Source organism: Abramis brama (assembly GCF_963993115.1).
Source record: "Abramis brama genome assembly, chromosome: 20".
Taxonomy (NCBI): domain Eukaryota; kingdom Metazoa; phylum Chordata; class Actinopteri; order Cypriniformes; family Leuciscidae; genus Abramis; species Abramis brama.
The window spans coordinates 19,129,551-19,156,468 of record NC_139982.1 but is presented as its reverse complement, the minus strand read 5'-3'; the positions used below and the strand labels follow the sequence as shown (position 1 = coordinate 19,156,468).

The 26,918-nt window shown below is 36.9% G+C and overlaps 3 protein-coding genes across 15 annotated transcripts in view; all 3 read right to left on the bottom strand.

The window, feature by feature from the left end:
* The window catches only part of cadps2 (Ca++-dependent secretion activator 2), a 137,440-nt gene extending 132,812 nt beyond the window's left edge, over positions 1 to 4,628 (bottom strand). For 12 of the 13 annotated variants that reach the window (XR_014603695.1, XM_084094532.1, XM_084094539.1 and 9 more), the window contains exon 1: positions 4,040 to 4,597. Coding sequence is in view for 11 of the 13 variants with exons in the window: in XM_084094532.1 (XP_083950658.1) it covers positions 4,040 to 4,345 (306 nt within the window). In the remaining 2 variants the exon portion in view is untranslated. Of the gene's footprint in view, positions 1 to 4,039 lie in introns of all 13 variants that reach the window. The other variant, XR_014603694.1, reaches the window with a different exon arrangement.
* Positions 4,629 to 6,955: 2,327 nt separating this feature from the next.
* On the bottom strand, positions 6,956 to 13,641 carry slc13a1 (solute carrier family 13 member 1). Its single transcript, XM_084095159.1, has 15 exons — positions 13,044 to 13,641; positions 12,611 to 12,739; positions 12,341 to 12,477; positions 12,054 to 12,241; positions 11,934 to 11,973; positions 11,795 to 11,843; positions 11,552 to 11,709; positions 11,285 to 11,404; positions 10,709 to 10,804; positions 9,941 to 10,042; positions 9,711 to 9,805; positions 9,510 to 9,604; positions 8,562 to 8,723; positions 8,333 to 8,470; positions 6,956 to 8,218 (listed from the first exon to the last, which is right to left on the bottom strand). Exons 1-15 carry the CDS (start codon positions 13,134 to 13,136, stop codon positions 8,084 to 8,086), a joined length of 1,737 nt encoding a protein of 578 aa, XP_083951285.1. The 5' UTR covers positions 13,137 to 13,641; the 3' UTR covers positions 6,956 to 8,083.
* A 1,082-nt stretch (positions 13,642 to 14,723) lies between these two features.
* Positions 14,724 to 26,189, bottom strand: iqub (IQ motif and ubiquitin domain containing). Its single transcript, XM_084095158.1, has 12 exons — positions 25,789 to 26,189; positions 24,652 to 24,786; positions 24,335 to 24,502; positions 24,085 to 24,260; positions 22,933 to 23,088; positions 22,624 to 22,834; positions 20,378 to 20,553; positions 19,504 to 19,674; positions 19,239 to 19,415; positions 18,582 to 18,830; positions 17,577 to 17,762; positions 14,724 to 16,074 (listed from the first exon to the last, which is right to left on the bottom strand). The coding sequence occupies exons 1-12, from the start codon at positions 25,985 to 25,987 to the stop codon at positions 15,907 to 15,909; spliced, it is 2,172 nt and encodes a 723-aa protein (XP_083951284.1). The 5' UTR covers positions 25,988 to 26,189; the 3' UTR covers positions 14,724 to 15,906.
* Positions 26,190 to 26,918: the final 729 nt, after the last annotated feature.

Sequence of the window (26,918 nt, the reverse complement as noted above, 5' to 3'; positions counted from 1 at the left end):
TAGTGGAAACACAAGAGTTGTGTGTAAACGACACTGAATGAGAGAAAAAAACAACTAGTGCTGTCAATCAAAAACAAAAAAATAGATTAATCACACATTTTTCTGATTAATCGCAATTAATCGTAATGAAAAACTCAAACTTGTTTTTTTTGTTCTCAAAGTTTTTAATATTTTGTTATAATTTACAGTTAATCTCCAAATTATTGTAGAAACAACAAAGACAGTTTGAAGGCCAGTATAACTGCTACTACTGCTGCTACTTAATGTCTCAATGAAAATATATATTTTTTAAACATTAATTATAGCCATTCAACATTGTGTTTTTTGAAACAATAGGCCTAATAATAATAATGATAATTGAAAGCTATCCATTTTTTTATTATTATTATTATTTTTACATTTATTAGGCTTAAAAAATATAAAAACTTTTAATTTAAGTGAACTTAAAACAATCCTCACATAAACCAATAATAAATGTCATATTTACCTGTGCCCTTCCTACCTTGTCTAACAATTAAGAAATATACAGAAATTTAATAAAGTTATCAAACTGTCTTGTGATGGATTATTTTTTAATGAATAAAATAGTAAACTGTACATCAAACTAATCATATCTAACCTTACTTCTCCTTTAGGCCTAACATTCTACCACTTGAACAAAATGTACTCTGAAGTTTGTGTCGAAACCAGTGGAAAATTCTGAGATGCTGGCTAGACAATATCAAAAATATAACAGTCTAGAATAGTCTCATGACATACTGAGTAATTAACTGAACTTCTAACCTTTTCCATTTTTTAAATAATTTGAGATCTAAGTTGATTCTGCCTAGTAACAGAAGGGTTTGCATATGAAGAACCAATCAAATTGTAGGGAAATTATGTAATGTATCATGTCATTTTTGCCATGCTCCTATTCTTAAAAAAAACTGTTGCATTCCTTTTTGCTGGTGGGATTCTCTCTGAAATTTGTCTGAGATCCTCTGGCCGTTATTAAAGCATATTCGAAGGCATTGTCTGAAGTCTGTCGGTTATTATTGCTGCGCAGCAAGTTAGTTAGTGGAACAAGCTATTTAGCGAAACACTAGAGATCTTACTTCTTTACCCAAGTGATAGTGTGGAGTGGGTTAAGAACACTAGAGACCTTATTCCCAAGTGATAGTGTTCGAATGGAACGAGACGTCGTTCGACTCTTAGGCGGGGTTAGATTGCGGTCAGGTAACTATAATTCTTAGGCATTTTATGCGGTCAGAATAGCTACACTCACACCGTGTCCTAACTACACGCGACGCGATAAAATTCCAGCGACAGGCAGTGTGTCTGTCCACACTAGACGCGACGCGACTGTGAGACGCCACAACGTCAATCAAAAATCACAACCAATCAGAACAGCGTGTGGGCGGAGTCTCGCGGCAAGTGCACAACACTAGAGAGTAAACTTGACGGCACTCGCAAGAAAATGGATAAGTAGCTACACAATCTAATTCACAAATGTTACACCATTTAAAAATGCATAGGCTACTGAGTTACTAAAACAATCTTTGTCAAATAATACACTTGTTTGTTCACAGTTTTAACGTTCATGTTTCCATTTGTTTCATTTCAAGATCTGAGGTGAAATATGTCCATTGTTGCTTTTACAGCTACAAAGCTGGAGCACTAAATGATATTCAAAGTCACATTTCACGCTTTTAACATTAAATAAAGCACATAAACAGTACCTGAGATTATCATTGCCGCACATTGTGTTTGTTGTTCCAGCGCGACGTCGCAGAAAAATAGAAACCGTTTCTAAATTAGAAACGTTGCGTGTCGCCGTCGCGCCTGGTTAGGACAAAAACTCTGATTAACATGGAAAAGATACCTTTTATCACGTGTCGCGGCGTCGCGTCGCGTGTAGTTAGGACACGGTGTTAGGCGTCAACCCGAGCGGTCAGAAGTGAACTCAACTGGGTATAATATTTTCAGGTGTTAGGGACACATGGTAATCTAAGTCAGGTGCGTAGGGGAAAAAAATCTACCAGAGTCTGCACTGCATAAATCATAAATTAAATATAGATTAATCCTTGTTAAAGCTACAAAAGTTCTTTAGTCAAGAGCAGTGAGTGATTTTCTATGTTACTTTTGTTCTTTGATTACTTTAATGACAGACAGCATTAGTGGCTGCTGTCACTTTAAGATCTGCCGCTGCTGACAATGAAGTTCATTTAAGACTAAGTCATTTAAGACTGCTCTTATGAGGATACTCAACCAAATGGAAATTTTTCCATAATTGTGTGTGTTACTGCTTGGTCAATCGTGAAAGAGAACTCGATTCTGGTGCAAAAAAAAGGGGCATAATGTGTCTCCTTTAAGGGGATATTTCACCCAACAATGTCAGACTCATGTTGTTCCAAAGTTTGAAAATTAGCTGATTAGCTAGACTTTCAATGGATGGTCAAAAATATTTTTTTCATATTCTCTCATTTGTGTTCCGAAGATGAATGAAACCATTGGTTTGGAACGACAGAATTTTCAGTCTCCGCACAATATACTATGCCAAAAAAAACTATATTAAAATGACCATGATGCAGTGTGACCAAGAGTAATCATTTAACTTTTTTTTCCCAAGTCATTTTTATTATCATCCATCTCATCTGCAAGACAACTGTTTTATTGCCCTGAAGCAACATGGTGCAACATTCATTGTAAAAATGAAAAGATACTTGAGGCAACATTTGGGGTTCCTCAGTCTTCCACAGTGGCAGAACCCTCTTGAGAGCCTCAAGGTACCCTTCTGAAGGTACCTCAAATATTGTGTTCACAAGAAGTTCAAAATATGTTTCAAGTGCCTCAAAGCATTTCCCTTCTGATGGGGTTACTGAGAGAATTATTGACTTTAGAGTTCTTGCATGAAGTTGCATGTTCCTTGGAGAACTGACCTTTCGAAAGGGTGCCTAGAGGTTATCTAAAGGAGTCTACCAGTGAGGTAGTCTGAGATCCCCAAATGGCCCCTGAAATTATCAAAATTATATTTTTGTATTTACAGTGATATTGCACCCTGTTACCTCAGAGTAACAAATCCATTTTGTACACATTTTAAGCACACGCTGCATATAATCTGACAACAGAAATATGAAGAAATGCCATGAAGCAATAAAAAAAATTTCTTGGTCACACTACATCCTGGTGGTCATTTTAAGATCCTTTTCAGGCATGGAGCACAGGGTTGCTCATTTTTGCTCCGAGAACTGCCTTCAGAGAAGCAATTTTAATAGCCTAGTTTTTTCTCACATCATAGATAAGTCACATATTGGTATGCCATGTTGTTTACGCGATGAATAATATTGTGCATATTGTAGGCGTCATGTTATTTTTTTTCATAAATGCATTATTCATTATTAAAATATCAAACTTTTTAGAATTTACATTTCAGGTGAATTAAGGTAAAAGGTTAATACTAGTAGGCTAAATGTTATAAATATTGTCATATTGCAGTTAGTGTAAAATCACACTAATACTTAATATGAGAAACTTGTTTAACATTATTTAACATCACTCAATTTCACTACACAATTTTAAATAAATAAAAGCATGATTGATTTCATTCCATTCCATTGTCACATGCTGCTTTAAGCAACATACCTAAAAAAGGATTTGTTAAAGGAAGTCAGTCTTTTGCACAAAAAAAGCAATCAAAAACGTTCCAACTTCAAAATCCCTGCAATAGAGATGGTTAAAGCGTGATCCTAACCTTTGCTTGCACTATTTTATCAATGCTTAATTAATTTAGCTTGATCCTCTAAATAGCCTAGTTCATAGCTGACACAGGTAAGAGGACAGTAAACAAACATACTTCAGTCACTCAGAAGTGTAATGCACAATAATTTGCAGTTGTCAGACTTACAAATCTTCTCTAAACACTGTAAAAAGTACGCTTCTTTTGTAAAAAGACAGAAGTTTGGAAGCAGCAATATCAGTGGATTGAGTTAGGTTTAGTGCGGCACGCGCGCATTAATTTCAAGCGCGAAATATTATAAACAGTGGTTTAACGGCCACTCACCTTCTGCTGACGACGAGCCATATCTGTGGGCTGTTTAGCGTTAAATGGATACGCGATACATCTCAACACAAACACATAAATCTGTAGTTTAATTTTCCTCTCCGTCTCCTCTTTCTTAATTCTCTCCTGCTCGGATTTGTCCACCTCAGCGGGAGAAGGGACCTGTTCCTTGGGTTGGGTACGCGGGGCGTCCGACGTCTTTTCGGGTTTGGTACTCTTTTTAACAGGTTTCCCAGTTTTAACGGGCGGTTCGTCCTCAGGTGGTAGTTCTCCCTCAGATTCATCGCTGGAGGACGGGTCCAGCATAGTCGACAGTCAAGAGGCGACAACTCCTCACAGCTGTGGGAAAAGCTACGAAACCCGAGAGGTTTCTGACAACCTCGACCACAAAAGCTGAGTTTTTTTCTGAGAGAATGACAAAATGTGTCAGTCGCGAGACTTTTGAGGGCGGAGTCAATCCGCGAACGATTCGGTGACGATGGGATTGAGCCACATTCTTTTTTTTCTCTTGAGAAAAGAGCGCGAGTGTGTGGAGGTTAGTGCAGAGTTATGCGAGACAGGTAGGCAACCTGTGGCACGGACAACATGCAACACGTGGGAGGTTCCCTTCTTAAAGGTGCAGTCTGTAGATTCCGATACAACTTTAATGCTTTTTCATGTTACATTTTACACCACAGTATATTGGTTAGCACATTGATATTCATAAATTCAGCGTTGCACCTATTCATTTTGATTGATTTCAAAATCAATGCCAGTCAATGCTCACTATAATTCTTTGTGCATATGTTTTGTTTTGTTTTTTTTGTTGTTGTTTTTTGGCATGAAATCTATAGATAGAACAGATATAAATGTTAAACTGTATTAGGTAGGTATATACAGATATTGATAAGTATATAATTCACAAAAAGTCCTGGCTGTGCAAAAGGAAGAAATAGGCTAATGAAATGTAAAATCCGCATGTGTGTCTGCATCCAAAATTGCTACTCTCTTGAGTAGGTACTTATTTTGAATAAGTAATTAGTTCACAGCCGCTAAAAAGTATGTTCTATATAGTATGAATGTGTGTAGAAAGTAATCTGGACTTACTATATTTGCCCATAGACTGTAAAAAAAAATAGTATTCGCCATGTTGTCATTATCACGTGACCTACCAGCGTCAGTTACGTTGCTTCACTGCCATACACAAATCCTCTCCGTGGCCTCATGGGATAGTAAAGTGTTTTATGCACACTTCAGACTCCCGGCAGAAGTAGTAGGTCATTTTTACCTACTCTTTTATGAGTACTGTAAATTCGGACATACTTATTTTGTCACATACCGTTTTTGTGTTGGATCCACACTTCAAAAATCTACCGGAAATAGTAGATCATCCGGGGACTTTTGACATACTTTTTTCAATCTACTATGCTTTGGGACATACTTATTCTAATCTCACATACTATTTAGGATGGATAGTATGGACATTGGGATGCAGGGAAGGGCAGGACTTGATTTTGTCCATCGGAATTGATTGGATCATTGAATCGTTGTCGCTTGCTATTGTTGAGTGACAGGTTGTCTCGCCCTCGCCAGTGAACACTTCATCAGAAAATAGATGTGGCTGCAAGAGGAAGGGGAAGTTATACTGATTATAGATTATCCTGTTTTGAAATATTCCATCAAGTGAATGATCGACAGCAAAGTGAAAAATATTACAATCATTACAAAACGTACCCTCACAGCCATTTTCAATCACAGATAATTAGAGGTAATTTGAGGTAAGTGCGACACGCATTAACTTCAAGCGCAAAATATTCTAAACAGTGGTTTAGCGGTCACTCACCTTCTGCTGACAGCGAGCCCTGACTAAAGCAACCTTTTCACTGCTTTCCACAGACTGAACCAGAAGTCATTAATTTCTAATGGAGAGTCACACGGGCTTGAACAGAGTTGCTACCCTCTATGAATGCAGGATTTTTATATCTAAATTGTGCATAGGTGCGTTTAAATTTTTAACATTTTCTGACCACCCAGTACTTTTGTCTAACTTCAGCCTACCCAAAACACTTGCTTCTACTAAAGAACAGACAATTATCTTCAATAAAAGGAGAGTAAATGTTTGCACTCCTTTATTTGAGCTGTCAACAGAAACATGTCAGGTCTGTATCATGGGTGAAAAGGCACTTCACCCAGTGTCAATGGAAACCTAATTTAATAATGGAAATTTTATGTGAAAAATATCTGAACAATAAAAGAAAACCACAGTTCATATTCAGCTTGCTGACCTGTCTACCCAGGGAAAAATTATATGATGTTGATGACTCACAGCGCTTGGAGAAAAGCTATTCCTAAAGGTTAAATTCAATAGTCCTTGCACCATAATTAAGTAGATATAAGAAATGAGTATTAAATACATAATCAGATTAGACCCTTCTATTCATACAGGCTGTCGTTAAAGCAGACATTACTGAACAGTGACCTTGAATCACAATGGCTGCAGGATCCAAGCATAAATTGTGATAATGTGGGTGGTTTACAGAATTAGTTCTCATCACTGCCTCACTTTGAGAACAAATATTAGCCCAAGCCCATTTTGATGGCACATTAGTGCCTCCTGTTTTGTTTTACATTAGTTCTAAAGTCTTATATGTTTCTATTATTGTACAGTCCCCCCCCCCCCCCCCCCCCCCCCCTTAATGAAAATGAGAAGACATTATTTTATTAAGATAGATACTTTCAGAGCTGTTTTCTGTATGTGCATTACTTATCTTCAAACAGCCTCCACTGCAGATATACATAAATAGATGACAGTCTTTCTCTGTAACCTCATTTCATCACAGCTAATCTGCCCCTTGAATCTCTTTGATAAGGCTGCCACCCTGACTAGATATGTCAAAACATTTTTTGGGGGATTCAGTTATTAGAGATGAGACAATCCACTCAAAACATCCAATTTTACAAAGCATTGTTTTTTTTAAATCAGTATGAATTCCCGCTAGAACATGATGACTATGAATGGTTCTGGTTGTATATTAAAAACATATATCCACTCCAGACTGACTTGACTTTGTGTTGTGTCCACATGGACTCATATTGACGTATAATTCTCAAAGAACACACAGACAAAAAGTAACTGTCTCAGTTTTAGTCGTAACAAGAAACATCTCACAAGGAGCACATATGAACAATAGATGTTAACCAAAATCAACGCTGAGATTCCATTAAAAGTGCAGTATTCTGTGAGGTGAATATGAAAATAGTATTGAAACAAACAAAAACACATTGTAAATTTAAAAAACAAAATATGTCTTTGTTATCTGAACTAAAAAACTATTGAATACTCTGACTGATGATGCCCTTAAAACTCAACAGGAGCAAAAGCTAAAAATGGCCACTTTTTTGATAGTAACTTTTATAACTGTGATAAGTCAGTGTCTAAAGTTGAACATTAGATTTTGTCTGTTATTTACTCCTTTACTCCTTCCTTTGTTCACAATGTAATTTCAACATTCTACTTATACAGTTCACTTATCTGTATATATGTACATGCTAGAGTATAACAAAAATATACAATCTTATATAACATTAAGTGCTATGTTAACCGACGGGACTAACCCTGTCACGCAAATTCTTCTTAGAGTTTAAGAAATATTTTTAATATAATACATTTTGTATAAACATTGCACTGTTTAATTGTGCACATACATTGTTCACCAAAGCATCCTGTTTTAAACAGCGTTTACTATTCTCTTTGAACCCCTCAAAAGAATAAATGGCAAAAGGAATTACAAATTTGACACAATTATCACAAAGATTAAAAAAACTACTTATAATACAAACATATATAAACAATGATGTTCAAACCGAACATCTCCTGGAACCCAAAGCATTCAGTCTGTTGTATATCTTAAGGCAAGCTGGTTATACCTTCTTGTCCAAGTGATCCAAACAAGTAAACCATTTGGATTGTGGAAGTTCCCCTGTCAACAATTCAGCCAACTGTGAGGGATCCCATGTAACTTCATAACTAAACTGTCCACAATTCTATGATTTTCACATTGATGGTCATACTCCAGTGTTGTTTACCACTGGTGCCCAGTCTGGGTAGGTGTCCAGGTTAAGCAGAGGTGTTGCCCATGTTGTGAGGGCTAATATGACTGTAAGAATGCCTATAACGTTTAAGCCCAGCCCTGCCTTTACCTATAGTGACAAGGAAACCATTCAAAGCTTAGTTACTGTATACAAGTATTCATCTTTGATACATTATGAAATCTACAATGCAAAATACAAGAACAAAATCCTATAGGGACTCACCATGTCCATACTTGTAAGATGACCGTATGTGAAGACAATGGCATTAGGAGGATTAGAAACCGGAAGCAGAAACGAAAAGGACACACACAGGGCCGAGGGAACCAGCATGTACAGAGGGTTGACTCCAATTGCCTCAGCCTGACAAAAATCATTTGTGATGAGAATAGCCCAAAAAAGTGACATGAAAGTAACATTCATTATATTTTACATATATTGAAATAACACGTACCAAGGGGGCCAGTATTGGCAAAAAGATTGTGGTTGTGGCAGCATTGCTGGCCACCTCTGTGATAGAGGTAACAATAAGGCAGGCAATGGTGACAGTAGCTAAAGGAGGAAGGCTTCCCAAGGGAGTCAGCAATTCAGCAACCCAAGACGATAAACCAGATATCTGTCGGGGGAAAAATAAAAGAAAATTGATCAGTTTGAAAGGTGAGTGAAAGTGTCCAACCAAGATATTCATGAACTTTGATAAATGTAATGTACCAACATCTCTTTGTATGCTTGTCAACAGAGTATGGATTCGTAATTTAGCTGTTTGTCAAGATATGGCATCCAGACAGGCTGACATTGCATATGGAGAATGCAGCACAGTAGTCACCCTTTCTGCTTTGAACATTTTAAAGACTGGACTTGCCATGACATTTGGGTGTCTGTATCGAAACAGCGCTGGAGCCTTGATGATAAGACCCCACCCCAGCCCACCTACACCAGGAGAATATTAAGAAGTAGACGCTCTTGTTTCCAGTTTTTGCGACTGACATGAAGAAGGAGCCGTTATGCTGAAACGATGTGCTTCAGTGCCAGTCTTATAATGGAGGCATGTAATTAGCTTGAATGGAACGTCAAAGCAGACAGAGTGACACAGTAAAATTGTTGTTCTCCTCACGACGATAATGGGCTGCACGCTGTTACGAGGCTTTGATGTGATCTGTCTTTTCATTTTTTTCTTCTACAAGGAAATTAATGTTTTAAAATTATGAAGGTAAGGTAGCAATTGAGCTGTCCAAGTCTGTCCAAAGCCACCAGTGAATTAGACTGGCCTGTTTAATTGAATTCAGGCCTGTAAAAAGGACCAGTAATTGATTCATCTATTAATGCGGTCTTGCACTTTTATATTCATTTCTCTTTTTTCTCTTACAGATATAGTTGAGTTTCCATTAAATCATGATCCTACCTTTGTTCCTTCAGCCAAAGCAAAACCGCCACCCACGAGCAGACTGATCTCCCATGGCATACAGGCCTGGAAGTCCTTCCACGTTATCAAGGCCTCTGTCACAGGGATCGACAACGTCAATCAGAAACAAAGCTGCTAACAGTGAGCCTCTAATCATTTTAAGGTTTTCACACATGCAAAAAGGAAATGAGTAAGCCGTACCATAGTGATCTGCTTTTAGTTTGTGTGCAGGGATGATGAAGAACATGAAACCCAGCAACAGCGCTACAGTGGCATCCGTAGCGTAACCTGGTTGACTGAAGAAATAACAACATACAAAGGATAAATAAGAAGTCTAAAGACAAGTATTGAAGATGATGATGACTTCTGAAGTGCAGTAGTTTTCTGTACATCTACATCAAAAAAACGTTGAAAAATATGAATACACTCACTCAGAGAACAGTGATGACCAGCCTGGCATGAAACCTGGGTTTCTCGTAAACCATAATATTGCCATCAGAATAAAGATGATCAAGGTGATAATCTCCTGGGAACTAGATCAGAAGAGAAACAGTGATATAGAGAAATGGTCAGCATTTCATTGTCCTAAACACAACAACATTTGCCCTGATTTGCATTCTGGAGGAGTCAACGCTAGTTGCCAAAAGTCAGAGCATCAGTCTGCAGATTTTGAACAGTCAGAGTTGACAGATTTCTGAGAAATCCATCTAGTCAGAACATATCAAACATGTTTGATATTTTGAGCCGATTTTAAAACATGAATTGTTTTCATTTGTCATGCGTCTCCTAGCTACGAGGTTTGTGTTTCTGCACGAGTTTGTTGTGTTCAGACACAACAATCCACACACTCATTTAGGGAATAATGCCCAATTTTTGGTAGCAACTGCATGATGCCTAGTGTATTAAAAGTTGTGTGGTGTATTCCAGTTTTAAAGGGGTCCTATTATGCCCTTTTACGAAGTCTTGATTTTGTTTTTGGGGTGTACTATGTTTTCATGCTTGATTGTTCAAAAACATTATTTTTCATGTATTTTACATTATCACAGCACCTCTATCCCCAGTCTGGCAGAATGTTCTTGATTCTGTTAAATAAAATATCTCCCTTTTGTGTGGACTTTTGAGCTTGCAAATTTAAAAATAACTCAATTTTACACTTTTAAGAGCCTTCTAAAAAAAAAAAATTAAAGTAGAGTTCCAACCTTATGGGCCCCAGTGAGTTGTACTGATCCCGAAGCAGTTTGGCAGTGTTTTTTTCCCTTTCGGATCGCTGTCTGGAGCACAGACTGGCACGAAAGCTAGGGATGAATGGAGAAGCAGATATACTTTTATTGTTTGGTTCATTCACTGCCATTTCAATGCATACATGCATACATCAATGAGTAGACGAATTGACTGAAATCTCTGTATATGACAAAAAAAAATCCATTTAAACTACACATGCAAACAATCACATCTCTGTCGTGACGCCATGCGTCCATGTTCTGTGAGTGATTCTAAGAAGAAAATCTTGGCAGTTGTGAGATGAAAAAGTCTGCCCAATGAAACATGATTATCCTAGAGCGATGAGATCGGGAGGCTGTGAGTGAGACTCAGAGCAGGATGAAGAAGATTGAAGACACGTAGATGAAGCTGAAGTGGTGAGGTGGGAAAAATGCAAATGGCAGCTTGATTTGAAATGATGAATTTAAATGAAATCTTGAAATAAACAGTAAAAATGAGGGACAGAGGGAGGTCAGGGAACGATTTATTGAATAGAAGACATTACGATCACTCACTTGGAACCAAGGAACATCCAATGCAGGAATATCCATGACAGAATCAGCATAATTATGCAGATGGGAAGACAAAGCACGAACCAGTTTCCAAAATTAATGATGGTGCATTCTGGGTAGTACCTGAGGAAGGTCATAAAATTGCACAGCATGCTTAGTTTAGATGGATAGACTGACCAAATCAGATAATATAGTAGAAATAATGGGACCAATATACATTAATACTAATAAAGTTGCACACATCAGTTGAAAGGTAAGTACTGAACTCACTGATAGATGTATTCAGCAAAGATGAGGTTTGTGGATGTTCCTGATAATGTAGTCAGCCCCCCAATTGATGAAGAGTAGGCAATACAAAGTGACAATCCTTTGCACATCATGTGATCTTCACGGGTCCTGTACTTCTCACTATACGGTGGAGTTGGTGCCTAAAATATTGAGAAATACCATTTTATATTAAGGTAAGGAGAAGGATTTTGTGTTTTTTAATGTCAGAGTGTGTGCTTTACTGACCTTAACAGTTTCTGGTTCTTCAGGTGGCTCCGTAATACCTGCTTCAATGCTATAAGAGAGCCAAAAAAAAAATCTCATTCAGTCTTAAAATAAATTTTCTGTTTTGTTTTGTTGTTGTTTTTTGATAATTTTTGTTTACCTTTTCATCTTCTCAGACTGGTCACACTGGGCCTCAATATCTGAAAACAGATGTTTAATGTCAAATGTTGCCCTTGTAACTAGAACGTTAAAGGTTAAAATGATAGCTGCAACAGCTTACCTTCAAGCTGTAGAGCAGGGTTGGAGATGCCACTTAACGCCCCCTTGTGGTCTTTGTTGGCCTCTTCATTTGCATTCAAAACCTGCTGGATCACTGCCTCCACAATTGGCATTACCATTGCCACAGTCGAGGTGTTGCTCAACCACATGGAGAGGAAAGCACAGCCAACCATGAACCCCAGCATCAACCTGTGAAACACATTTCACAGTAAACAAGCTGTGTTTGCATCGGATCCTTCTATAAATCATCACAACATACCACATATCTAAATAAAATAAAAGTCTTACATGCCAGGGTTGACTCCAAGCGCAGTCACCAATCTGAGGGCAATTCTCTGGTGAAGACCCCATTTCTCAATGGCTGTTGCTAGACAGATGATCCCAAGAAGCAACAAGTGGAAGTCTTTGAAATATACAGATGCAACCTAAAGAAAAATGGCCGGTCAATGACATCTTGTGTTTGCAGTAGTTATCCACATTAGTAGTCCAGAAATATTGCAGTCAGGTTTCCATGAGATTGTTTTCCAAGAGTAAAGCAACTGGCTCAGTAAAGTGTACCTGGGAGGACTTCATGAGCCCAAAAAGAGGGAAAAGCAGTGCGGGGAGAAGTGCCGTCACAGACAGAGGCAAGACCTCCGTCATCCAGTACACAGCCATTAATATCAGGATGTACGCACATTCTGCTTCCTAGTGGACATGAAATCAGTGTTTATATCCATTCAGAAGATAAACAGACAAATGTCTATCAAATGTCTTTTTGTAAAAAATAGCTTTTGTTTGAAATTGATGTCAGAGAAAAAGACAAAGTTATTTTTAGACATTTCAAAGGCAAAAAGGATGTGCAAAAGTATTTCAGAAAACATGCAATGTTAATATAATAAGAAAAGACAAGCTTTGTTTCATTATTCTTACTTCATTACATTATCCTCATTCAGAGCTGAACATATAAAGTCTTGTGTGATTGTCACATACGTGTTCAAGCATGTCTAACCTTTGTTTTGATGACCAGTGGCAGCGGTAGCAATGCCAATGGTGTGCTGATGATGATTAGGGGTTTCACGAAGCTCCAAGAAAGCCGCCTCATCCTGTGACTGTAACGGAGTCAACTAAGGGACTTTGTCTTATGCTGGCCTTTAAATAATGTGCCGCTGATTAATCTTTGCCCTGGTGCCATCCGCATCCCCTGTTACTGGTCCATTCCGGTCATGTCATAAAGCCTTATGGCCATGGAGATTAAGCTTTAAGATTAGACTCCTGCCAGTCAGCTCATGCAAGTCCCTCCTAACCTGATCCATGTATATTTACATTTTATGACCAAAGTTAACAACAAATTTGCATATGAGATTATAAAAGCAAGACCATTATAAACATACAGTAAACCCACTGACACGAGACATTGCCACAGACAATGACCTGGAATTCACACCTTTTTCTTCTAACGTCATCACCGTTTCCCATATTGGGCCCTAATCTGGCGCCGTACTGTGGTCTGTTAACAACAACCTGGGAGACTTCATAAACACAAACTCTCAGAAATCACACAGCAGGCGATAATCTGTACTGGGGTTTGTTTCCAAAGAAGTTGATCTCTGGGAAACATAAAAGAAAAAAAAGAAAAGAAAAATAAATTAAAATGAAAAGATATATGTAAACTCTTGTCTCTTTCAAGCTTTTACTGTAATGCACGCAGTTTTGTATGAAAGCCCATTTCTGACTTGCAGTAAAAAAATATTAAATAAATAAAACATATTATTTACAATATTTCTCATAATTTTGACTTCACACTCAAAATCTCACAATTGTGACTTACGATTGCGATTTTGTACCTTACAATTGCAATTATTTCTCAATTACGAATTTATATTCTCTTGTAATCGCAACTTCACATCTCACAATTGTTATTTAGTTCTAAACAATTCCGACTTTATTTCTTACAGTTGTTACTTTTTATGTATAATCATGACTTTTCACATTTGCGAAAGTTTTATCTCACAATTTAGAGAAACTTTATTTCTCGTAATTGCAAATTTACATCTCAAAATTGCAACTTTGTTTCTTACAGATTTAATTCTTACTTTAATCTTTATCTCACAATTGCCTTTTTATTTTTAACTGAGGCAGAAAAAGGTTTCCATAACTTTGTGAATCATATATTGTAAAATGTGCCAATGGAAAACTTGAAAATCCAGTGGAAAAAGTCTCAAGGAGCTGGCCTATGACCATCTGTAATGTCAAATCTGTCTAAAGGTGTCGAGGTTAGTTGATGCTTGTTGAAGTTATGACTTCATGACCTCCCTTATTGTCATTACACAGTCAGGATTACCAAGGATCTGAAATGCAAAATGGTGTTTCCTTGAAACATCATTGGATAACTTGGGCTCAGTGGTTTTACAGAACACCCTCTTCATCCCTTGTACTATTACACATTAATCGCAATCCTCAAGCTTTTTCAAGGAACAAACAAAACAGCTCTATCAGAGATTACATAAAACTCCACTAATTAGTTATCAATATGAGCATTATAAAGATCAAAAGCCTTTTCCACTGTCCAAAGATTACAAAAGATTGCACAATACTGGTGTGAAAAATAATGTAGAAAATCTTGACTTACCTTTGACTTACTTTATTCATACACAGACAACTTAAGCCTAAAGCGAAAAGGTCAAACAATAACCTAACAACCTCATGTTGCTCTAAGAGCCTGCCCAGTTTTTCATAATACCTTCATTTCAGCAAACAAAAGTGTTTTCTTTGTTAAATCAGGATAACAGTAAGCATTACAGTTTTTAAAGACGCAGGAACCTGCAAAAAGGAAAATGCTGATATTCTTCTTATTCAATAACAAAAAAATTCTTTCATCTGCATCACTACAACCGATCAACAACAAGTGCATCTTTTAGTCCTATTTGCCAACTTGTTTTTTCGTTTTTTTTTGTTATCAGTTCTGTCAAGTTTTGAAGTTTGATTAAGTATTGTTCCTTACAGGATCACAGAATGACAGAGATAGGGTTTGTGACTTTGTGCCAGTCGCCAAAAAACACGATAAGCTAAAAGTCTAATAAAAACAGGTTTATTAAGCTCATCTAATAAACTCACGTCATGGAGGGACAGAAATATAACTCAAACCTTTCATCACTAGTCGTTCTTTTTAGCCGTTAGTCCTGTGGTGCTGGTGGTCTCATTCCCATTTGTTCAAAAGGAAATGCAGGAGGAGGTTCTTGACCTTTTCCTATAATTGCAGATCTTAGATTGCTCACCTCCTGATTAGATCTAGGCTATATATCATTTGCAAAGGCCTAATTAAAACCTTTTGAACTTGAGCTTTTTAGGCTTTCAAAGTGTTTCTGGGAATAATGTTTCGATTCATTCTTGTGTGGCATTATGGAGTAATCATGGAGGGATTTTACTTTTTTTATCTGTCTGATCTCCCTTTTATATGCAGCTTTTGTACTCAAGTTTAACACGGGAAAACATGCTAATGCTGCATTTTTCACAGGATTGTAGTGTGGATTGTTTTACCACACTAAAACACACTACCACACAGGATTGTTTTACCAATTAGTATTTTACAAAATACCAAAGAAGTTATCAAAAATCATAAAACTCCTTGCTCAAGTACTGCCAAATGATAACTAATTAACATTAATGAATGATCCTAATGAATGGAAAACAAAATGGAGAGAGGCCCAAATGGCAAATGGCCCAGCAACTCCCGGTTTTAATTACCATATAAGATATTCAAATTCGATAAATGATCTTGAGGAAGAACGCTTAAACTGTCTGAAGTAGAGAAACAGTGAAGCTGCAGATGTCCCTGAGCATCCCACAGGATTGTGGGTAGCCTCTTAGCGATTCTACTTGGTGGTCTTGGTGATGGGCTTGGAGACCAACAGTTTGCCGAGGGCACCAGGCTGAATCTCGGCATTGTGCAGACATTCGGCCATCGCAGGTATCTGAGAGAAGTACTTCCTGGCCAGTGTGTGTTTCTGCTTGACATTATGGATAACTACCACATCGTATGCCTGCAAGTGAAAATAGCGGGCATTTGTATGGTGGGACAAATAGGTTTGCGTTCAAGTGGTGGCAGAGACAAGTGTGTTCTGTATATGCATTACATGTAAACACCATCTCTAAAATGGAGCTTTGACTGGTGTACAGTGAATAGTCACTGATTATAAAGTTTTGGAAGATAAAGTTTAAAGTTTTATTATATATTACAATATTCTGAACAGGTTTTCACTCTGGTCACCTCTAAAAATGTTTTACTCCACTTAGTTTCAATACTTCGATTAGTCTAATAGTTCTTGACGGGATAGTTCACCCAAAAACGAAAACTCATTAATTAATTACTCACCATCATGTCGTTCCAAACTATTTTTGATGAGAGCTTTCGGTCCCTCCGTTGATACGCAACTACTACGCAACTACCATTTCAAAAAGTTCATAAAACTAATCTATACGAATTGAGTGGTTTAGTCCAAGACACTTGATCGCTTTGTGTGATGAACAGATTTAATTTAGTCTTTTATTCACATAGAAGCATTGATCAGCAAACATATACAAAAGCTCAACTGAACCTGCTTGACACACCAGAGCAAACCTCATAGGTTCTTACAAAAGCTCAAACGTGCTGCGTAAAACACGAGAATAAACCTCATTGGTTCTTGTTGAAGCTCAAACGTGCTGCGTAACACGAGAATGAACCTCATTGGTTCTTGTTGAAGCTCAAACGTGCTGCGTAACACGAGAATGAACCTCATTGGTTCTTGCTGAAGTTCAAACGTGCTGCGTAACACGAGAATGAACCTCGTTGGTTCTTGCTGAAGCTCAAACGTGCTGCGTAACACGAGAATGAACCTCATTGGTTCTTGTTGAAGCTCAAACGTGCTGCGTAACACGAGAATGAACCTCATTGGTTCTTGCTGAAGTTCAAACGTGCTGCATAACACGAGAATGAACCTCATTGGTTCTTGTTGAAGCTCAAACGTGCTCGTGTTCAAACGTGCTGCGTAACACGAGAATGAACCTCATTGGTTCTTGCTGAAGCTCAAACGTGCTGCGTAACACGAGAATGAACCTCATTGGATCTCATACGTCAAGACACAATTCACATGTGAATTAAATCAAATTCAAATCTAAATCTAAAAACCTAAATTAAATCTGTTCATCATATAAAGCGATCGTGTCTCTTCAGAAAATTTGGACTAAACCGCTCAATTCATGGATTAGTTTTACTATCTCTTTATGAACTTTTTGAAGCATCAAAGTGGTAGTTGTGTAGCTGTCTATGGAGAGACAGAAAGCTCTCAAATTTCATAAAAAATATCTTCATTTGTGTTCTGAAGATGAACGAAAGGCTTACGGGTTTGGAACGACATGAGGGTGAGTTAATAAGGACAGATTTTTCATTTTTGGGTGAACTAACGCTTTAAATATCTGCTATTATATTATTTACTGAGTTGCGTTTTGACGTTTAATCATTCTAAGTGTGAAAGACATTCAAAAGCAGTTGTAGCCGCAGTACCTTCTCGATGTTCTCCAGTTTCAGATGTGCAGCGGCCTCTTCCTTCGTGAGGAGGATGCAGTTCCATGGGCTCCAGTCCAAATGCTTCTCCCAGCGCACCAGCATTAAATCATGAAGGTCCTTCCAGCCGCTCAAAGCGGACTGAGCTCCCCAAAGTACATCCACCAGGTACCGAAGGTCCTGCTCCTAATGAGGACAGTAAATGTCTTGAGCAAAGCATTAACTTGGTGTTCCATTCATTTTAATCTATTCTATTAAAGGTGGACTAAGCAATTGTTTCTCGAATTTTCCGCCAAAAAATGTACATTCTACAGATATTTAAAAAATTTCATGCAGACTCACATGAGATGCACTTAAAGGCCAGTTCACACCAAGGACGATAACTATAAAGATAACGATAAAGTTATAAAAATCGTTCTTAACATTAGAGAATAGCAGAGTCCACACCACAGCTATAACGATAACGGCACAGAGAAACTGAATCACTTTCAGAACGATTTTATCCAGCTGATGAACGATAAAAACATTGACAGCCAATCAGAATACATCCAGCTGTAACAAGCTCAAGCATTTTAAGTAACAGACAAACATGCGCTTAGACTAAACAGAACAATATCATCCACTGGTGTGGAGGCTAATATAGTTATCTTTATAGTTATCGTTCTTGATGTGAATAGGCTTTTAGTCATTTCTAGAAAGTTAACCTAGAAAAAGCTGTTTTATTCTACATAAGGGTGGTCCTTCCTGTTGGTGGCCATGTTGAAATCACATGACCAACAGGGTTTTTTGACAAGTTAATAAGCAAAAACGTCACACATCCACACTAGTAGGAGTCAAGTCATGTATTATTTGTTTATGTAGACTAATTTCAGTGTGCAAAACATAAATGTGAAACTACTTACTGCGCCTTTAAAACTACTGATTTCACTGGTGCAGGTTTTACGGAAAACAACCAGCTCTTTCCATGCCCTCAAAATGAATCACCAACACATGCATAAACTTTACCTGCAGCAGGTAAGTGATTTTGGCATCTGGGCTGCACTCGGCCTCAGTGTCACGCAAGCATCTGAGAATGTTCTTGTAAAGAGAGAAGTCTTCTCTTTGACGGGCTTTATTGTCTAACTCCATACAACGGTGACAGAGGCCGACTGCAGATGCGTTAGTATTCAGAGCAAAGTCAGTGCATGACTGATACTCATTACAGCCACGACACAAATAGATGTTCTTTTTCAGGTCGGCAGGATCCTGAGGCACCTGTGGAGAACAGGGTAAATATTAGAGTTGTTTCAAAGAGTGAGAAAACCAACCAAAACTCAAGTTGTATTTCAGTATCTTGAGAACTGTGATAGTACATGGTGAACTTTAGCCGAGGGTTGTAGTCGAAACCAGCTCATTCGAATCCAAGTTTAGACCAAGACTAGAAAAGGGTGACCATGAAAATATGGTCTGAGGAACAAGACTATGAAAATATTATCGTAGACTTGGACTCGAGGACCTAGACCAAGACCAACACCATACAAAATATGGTCTCTGACTCAAGGATGACCATGACACATGAAAATATGGTCTTGATGTTGTCATAGACATGGGAGCATGTGGACATGGTCTTGACTCAGACTCGAATGAGTTAGTCTCGACAACAACACAGTTTTAGCCACATACCCGTAGAAGTTTGGACACCTGAGGGTTGAACGGAGGGGTTTTGATGTACTGGAGGAAGAGGGTTGATATCCTCTTTCTCAATCCATCCAGGTTGCTCTTTTTCACACCTCTCATTAACAGGTCCATCTCCCTGTCAATCAAGTCCACTATGTCCTGTGTTAGCTTGCATTTATGTTCCTGTTCACAAGTACATTTTAAAAATTAGATGAGCAAATATACGTGTTTATATTTTGTCCATATTTTGGACTACAGATCTGGAACTGGCCTTCACAGTGTGTTTGAGAGTGAGAAGCACATCCAGACGTTCGTCCTTTGTGAATTGAGCCTGTGTGACGCTACTGTACAGGTCTCGCAGCTCCTTGGCTCTGATGGTGAACGGGGTGTCCATTTGTGTCACCTTCCCGTCAAATGCACGCCATCTCTTTGGCTCTGCAGACTGAAGAGAAGTCAAAAACAAACGTCTTTAAAATTTTGACATTTGTGTTTTGCATTTAGGAGGATGCTAGGACATTAGATTAAAGAAAATGTTTTCTCTCTCTCTCTCTCTTTTAGAGATTTATATAAATTATTACAAATAAAACATGCTGCTTATATGCAGTTATTTTTTATAAATTCATATTTAATAATTATTAATTAACTAAATATTAAAATAAATGAATGTTTGCTTTAGAGGACAGCTTTCTTTATTTATGGGCAATGTAAAGTCTGGGTCATGAAGCAAAAACAGTTTAGAACCACTGCTATAGTATAAAGGAGGTACAGTATATGAAACACTACAGGCCTGTATGTGTGTCTGTTCTGACTTTATATCTAACTTATTATCGGTTAGTTTATGCCTCTTTACCCACTTGCAAAGAGGCATTAAAAACATTTTATTACACTGATATTTCAAATGGACCAACATTAAGTTCAATGGACACAAAGTTATGAACCAACAATGTTCAAAATACTAAACCAAATGAATCTTCTTCCACCCAGATTTACTGAAAGTAATATTATAACAATTATTGTGTGCTCTATTTGGTTCCAAATCAAATAGACATATTCAATCATTCTTGCACTGTAACCAAACAAAGGTTTTGCTCTAAAACAATACAGCATGTTCATGATGAAACAGCCGATTAGCAAAAGATTGGCACCTTGTTGAGGAAGGCTTGTATGGCCTTATCCTGGTTCCTCGTGCCGGCAGCCATTCTGTGCTGTTCTATGGAGGAGATGAACTGGGTCTCTTGCTCCAGTAGAGCGCACAGCGCTGCCTTTCTCTCCGCACCAGATAAGGTGACATTGATGCGTTCCACTTCCTCTATCCTCCATTCTGACATACAGAGATGAAGAATAAGGACCATCACACTGACTTATATCCAAATCACTGCACACATTACAACACATACCTCCATGTAAGGAATAATTGACGACAGGCCGTTGAATTATTAGAAAAATAATGCACACCCGAGGTGGTAATGCGGTCACGACGCGAAGCGGAGTGGCCGTTACACCTCGGTGTGCATTATTTTTCTAATAATTCAACGGCCTGAAGTCAATTATTCCGCTTATACTACAGTTGCCACACATCGAAACATTGTTCAGATTATGTATTTCAAGACGTTTGTAAAGTTGTTGTCATTAAAACGCTCTTGTATGTAGGACTAATTTCTTACGCATCTAATCCAGTGTCTCCGTTGCTAAGTCCAAAACGTCATTTTAGAGTTAGTAACGGAGGTTTGAGCCTCTGATAGCAGACTAATGCTGGAGACACACGACTAGCTGACACATTCTCTTACTGTTTTCATCGCTGCAGCAGATTTTAAACACCGACTATGAACACAGACTGAACGCGCTGAACACGCGTTTGGACATGATCAGTCATAAGTATCAAATTACATTCATAACCGGCCTTAAAGTGTGTCCCCGGCTTTATGCAGTTATTAATGCAGTAATTAGAGAGATATGTTGCAATAATGAGACAAGCATGTGCGTCAATATTATTATTTATTTATTAATTCAATTCGTTATAATTAATTTGTTCATTCTTTTTTCTATTATTGACAGATGTTATAAAACACATAAATAAATTAATTAATTAAACCAAATAAATTAAACACAAAGCCATTTTAACAAGTAGGCCTATCAATAACTATTTATTTGTTATATATTATCTGCAATAAAAATCCGTGCTGCAGGACTATCCATTTATTTATTTATTTAGCCTATATTCAGTTTAATTTTCTACTGATTATAGATAGCCTAGGCCTATATACTTTATTAAAATTAAACTGCATGTTTCCATTGATTGTGAAGCTAGACGTTGAAAATTGCAGATCAAGCGCATGAGGCTGCATGTTTTTTCTTGTTATGAATTGTATCCTATTTTCCGTTATTACAGTTGACTACGCGAAGTGATATGGAACTGTAATGCGGTCAAGACCTGCCTGGAACTACTTTAGCTGTGCGTTTCCCTGAAAATAATGCACACCTTAGAACGTTCTTCAACCAATCAGATTCAAGCATTCAACAGCCCTGTAGTATAAATCCACATATATCATACCAACTACGATGTAGTCAACTTCAATGAAGCTTTAAAAAAGCTTTATATATTTAAATGTATTTTTAAACGTTTTAAACCATAAATATCAGCTCATTTTTCCATCACAGCAGTATTTATGACACAACAATGATCTGAATCACAGTGACAGTGCTAAATTTAACAGATAAACTCAAAAATGTGGAAATTTTTTTGTGGAAACCGTGATTAATTGGTGAATTAATTTATTTGAAATAGAAATCTTTTAGAAAAATGATAAATGTCTTTACTGTCACTTTTGATCAATTGAATGCATCCTTTATCATCATAAAAATATTAATTTCTTTCTTTTAAAAAAATCTTTTGAATGAATGGTAATGTAACAGAGTTAAAAAAAAAAACAGTGATGGTCAACAGTATTTAAAAATATTTCACAAAAAAACAAAGACAGGGGGACATCTGTGAAGGAACTGAGGCGAATCACTGAAGCATTTATTTTAACCAGTTCATTTGCATGAACCGGCTGAACCCACCAACTGGTTAAAAAGTTGCACATGCAATATAATGTAGCAAAAAGGTTAAAAAAAGATTATGAGTCAAATATTGTAGGTTCCTGAAAAGTTTAAACTGAAAATTGCTCTGTTTGTTTGAGCATCCTGACTAGCCTGACATAGAAACAGTGTTTCAACCAATGGTGAGTTTTTGGACTATCTGTATGATCATGGTTTTCAGAGAGACTTGAGACTAAAATTAAGTCATTATTTTTGCACTTCCATTTGTTGATTCTAGTGGTGCAGAAACCTCTTCACCTTTAAGTTAGTAGCATTGCTGCTTGTAGTAAGCAACAAACACTCACACACTCACTTTTCAAGGCATTATAAAGCAGGTCAAAGTCTCTCTTCGACTCCGGGTTCATCCTGCGGTGATATTCATCTCTGATCTGCAGCTCTTTTTCCTCTTTCTTCCTTCTCTTTTCATTTTCCATCCACGCCAGGTGCTGCTCTTTATCCTGTCTCAATTTGTCTGTGAAACACTTGGCTAGCCAGCGCCTGACATGTGACTGTAGTGTAATGACCTAAGGAAAAAAAAACATTTACATATAAACATTTGTCCTGAACAGCGAATGCACAGAATGAATGCAATTCTCTCTCAACCCCCTTCAAACACACGTACAGCTCTCAGTCTCTTGCTGTGATACTCTTCTGCAGTGATGTAAGTCCCTGGGGCGATGAGCTTGTCCTCCATGTTGGACACATAACAGCCGATTTTGGTCATCTGAGTCGAGGCGTTCCTATAGCACTGCTGATCCTGGTGTTTCAACTCCACCGTCTGTTTAAATGGCAAAGAAAATTAGGGGTGTGCAGTCCAAACGGCAACCCAGATTGGTCTAAGATTTGAATCTACACTACCGTTCAAAAGTTTGGGGTCGGTAAGATTTATTCATGTTTTTAGAAGAAGTCTCTATGCTCACCAAGGCTGCATTTAAAACATTGTGAAATATTATTACCATTTATATATATATATATATATATATATATATATATATATACACATACATACATACATATATATATATATATATATATATATATATATATATATATATATATACACATATATATATATATATATATATATATATATATACACATATATATATATATACTGTATATGTTTTTATCCCAATTAAAATTTGTCAATAATACTGTGATTTTGGCAAAATATTATATAAATAAGATTCTCTAAAAATTCAATTGTCTTGACATAAGTGATAAATCAATAAAATGTATGGGTATCAACTTTCTCAACAATTACGTCATTTCTAAAAATCTTTACTGAAGATTAACTCCTTGTGTGTCTATATTTGTGTGTGTGTTATAAACAATAAACAATCACTATATCATTATATAAAAAGTATATAAAGGTCATATAACAAAATATAAAAAAGGTTAATTTTTATTATCATAAATCATACATATTTTATATACAACATTAAAATACAATATATTTTACAATAATATTATAATACAAAATATTTTTACATAAAGCCTACATTATATTATTATTTTATATACAAATTTATGTTTATTAAATGTGTTATTATAAAATATGTTTATTTCAGGTTTTATTAAATGTTTAGTTAGCTAAATGTTTGTTTTTTGGCAAATGCATTATGTGCCATCCTTCTGCTAAATTATACATTTCCTTTAATTTAACATAAATAAAAAATGAGGCAAAGAGATGAAAGTTCTGTCCATTTAATGGGTTTTATTACTGCACAAGAAGTCCTTCACTCCATTGTGCAGTGTGTATGTATACGTGCACCTGTGTGTCCCTGCTGAAGGACTCAATGCTCCTGGCAGGCCTCTTCTTAGGCATCGTCTGTACGGCAGCATGATGATACTCAGTTTTGGTCACCGTATGGCGGAATCCTCCTAGAAATGCCTTCCCGCGAGTGGCTCTCTCTATCTCTACCACTACGTCCTGATACGTCTCTGTGTCTTAAAGCCAGAAACTTGTCATAAAAACTTGTCTATCCTCATAATGCCTTAGTCAGCTATAAGTTTGACTGTACCTGTTTGCACTCTGACAGTGATGACATCCGGCATGTTGTACTCCTGCTGTGGTTTGTCTGGTCTCATGGGGTAATTCTCCGGGTCTAGCGAGCTCATCTCAAATTGGACCATCCCATGTGGCTGTACACCAATATCCATCAGTGTCTGGTCATCATCTACACTTTTTTCTAGACAAAAAGTAAAACTAAATGAAAAAGATCCGAGAGACTTTTAATGTGTCCTTTACATCATTGTACAGTAAATGCGTTCTTTTACTCTCAGAAATGTCAGAATTTTCCACTATTTCTCCTATGAAGGATGATCTTTTGTGTCTTACCGTCTAGAGTGATTTGTATGATGTCTAAAGGGACCCTCAGCTTGAAGCTGAAGTGTTTTTTCAGATCCAGGATTGAGAGGCCAATAGTGAAGGCCACCGTTATCATGTGCCTCTCTGGCATCAGCAAGATCTTAACTGGAAGAACAATTGCATTAGAATTATAAATATTAAAATGAATATACAAAAAATGTGCTGAATATTTATTTAAAAAATTGTGGTGGTACTATGGAACAGTAATGGTATTGTATGGTAATACCACTTTCTTTCTTTTTTACCATAGTACTGAATGATTACCACATTTCAATACCATGGTATTTTGGTATTATTTATATATTAGGCTATTACAGTTTTTATTAAAATTTGGATTTTTATTTTATTTTCTATTCTATTTCAACTTCTATTTTGGATTTTTTTTTTTTTTTTTTTAAATCATTTCACTTTATGTTCAAAACAAACTGGTAAAACTTTAGGGACCAATTCTCACTAATAACTAGTTGCTTATATGCTTGCATATTACTAACTTATATGGGCTGTTTATTAGGACCCTCAAGTTGTTCCAAACATGTAAGAATTTCTGTCTTCTGTTGAACACAAAATAATATATTTTGAAGAATGTTGGTAACCAAACAGTTGATGGAGCCCTATTGACTTCCATAGAATTTTCATATTTGGGTGAACTATTCCTTTAATCCTACACCATACCTAAACTTAACCCCAACAACAACTACCTTAACTATTAACAATTTAATTTAATGAACTATTAGTTTATTGAGGCAAAAGTCATAGTGAATATGTGTTCCTCAAACTAAAGTGTGACCAACAAACGTAACGTTATTTCAGTAAGCTGACAAGGCAACATTTTTCATTTTCATTTAGATTTTTTTCATCTAATAGTTTTATTTCTGCATTAATTAACAAAATGTTTTTGATGACTAATGATAAGAACCCTAATCCAAGCTACCGGGGTATTAACTTAACTTACATTGACATCCATTTTATGGAGCAATGTCAAAGAAAAAACACAGTATTACCAAGATACTTTGCCCACACCGACCATGCTTAACTTACCGTAGTAATAATACCATACTATTTTTCTAAGTGTATAAAACTGGGGTAAAATGCAGAATTATATTTCACCCGTTGCTGTTGAGTTTCCAACGTCATTGGAGGAAATTATCTGATTGGTTTCGCCTCCTTGTTGGTTTCTATCGTTTTGACGTCTCTGGTCTTCAGCATCATCATCATCTTCCTCCTCATGAATGTCAGTCTCTGTCTGAATGACTTCTTGTGACATTCTTTGCTCCGCGGGTTCAGTTTTACTCTCCTGGTCTGACATGACAAATTACTCACACCTAAATAGTCAAACCTTAAAGTTCAATAAAAGCACGTTCTCCTCTGATATTCTTGAAAACAATTTGACGGAAAAGTCTTTATTAACGTTTAAAATAAGAGTAGAGCTTAGGTTTACAATGACTTGAGCATGGACAGTGTTTGGCCGCTGCTATGGTAACCAACATAGTGTCACTGGTTCAATCTCTTGAGCCGACTCTTTTTAACGAGGCGGTTTAACCGATTCGCAAAGCGTGTGTAATTGAACGGAATTACCTTATTTAGGCGTAAAACTGTGAAATGGTTACAGCTTTATTAACATTATTATAAATCATTAATTTATTTAGAGAATTAACTTTATTAATTAACAAAAACTGTGAAGAATGGTGGATTTCCCTTACAGAGCCTTGATAATACCATCATACTTTAATATATTCTACATATGTACTTGTTAGTGCCTGTACCATGCAGTTTACTGAGTATTTCAAAGAATGTGCTGCAATATACATGTTCAAAAACATGTAAGCCTACCATGTCCAAAATACCACGGTGCTTTTTTTTGTTTTGTTAGTGTATGTTGTTAACACAATGACACTTGACACGATGTATAACCTAATAAAACAGTGATAAAGTACCAAATTTACTACAAACATGAAAAACAAGACGCCTGTGGGGGACAAACATATTAGTAACTCGCTTTGGAAACAGTTCATTGAACCGAATTACCGCCCGAATGAATCGTTTCACTGAAGTGAATCAAGCTTAATGTCACATGACATGATCCTGCCCCCTGGCGTGCCTGTGATATGCCTCTGAAATCATGAAAAAACAGTCTTCAGCGTGCAGATTAGATTAGGATTGTGTTATTTTGGGGGATTTAATTGAAAAAGTAATAGAGGGGGAAAAAATAAAAGTGAATCATCTCATGTGTCACTTCC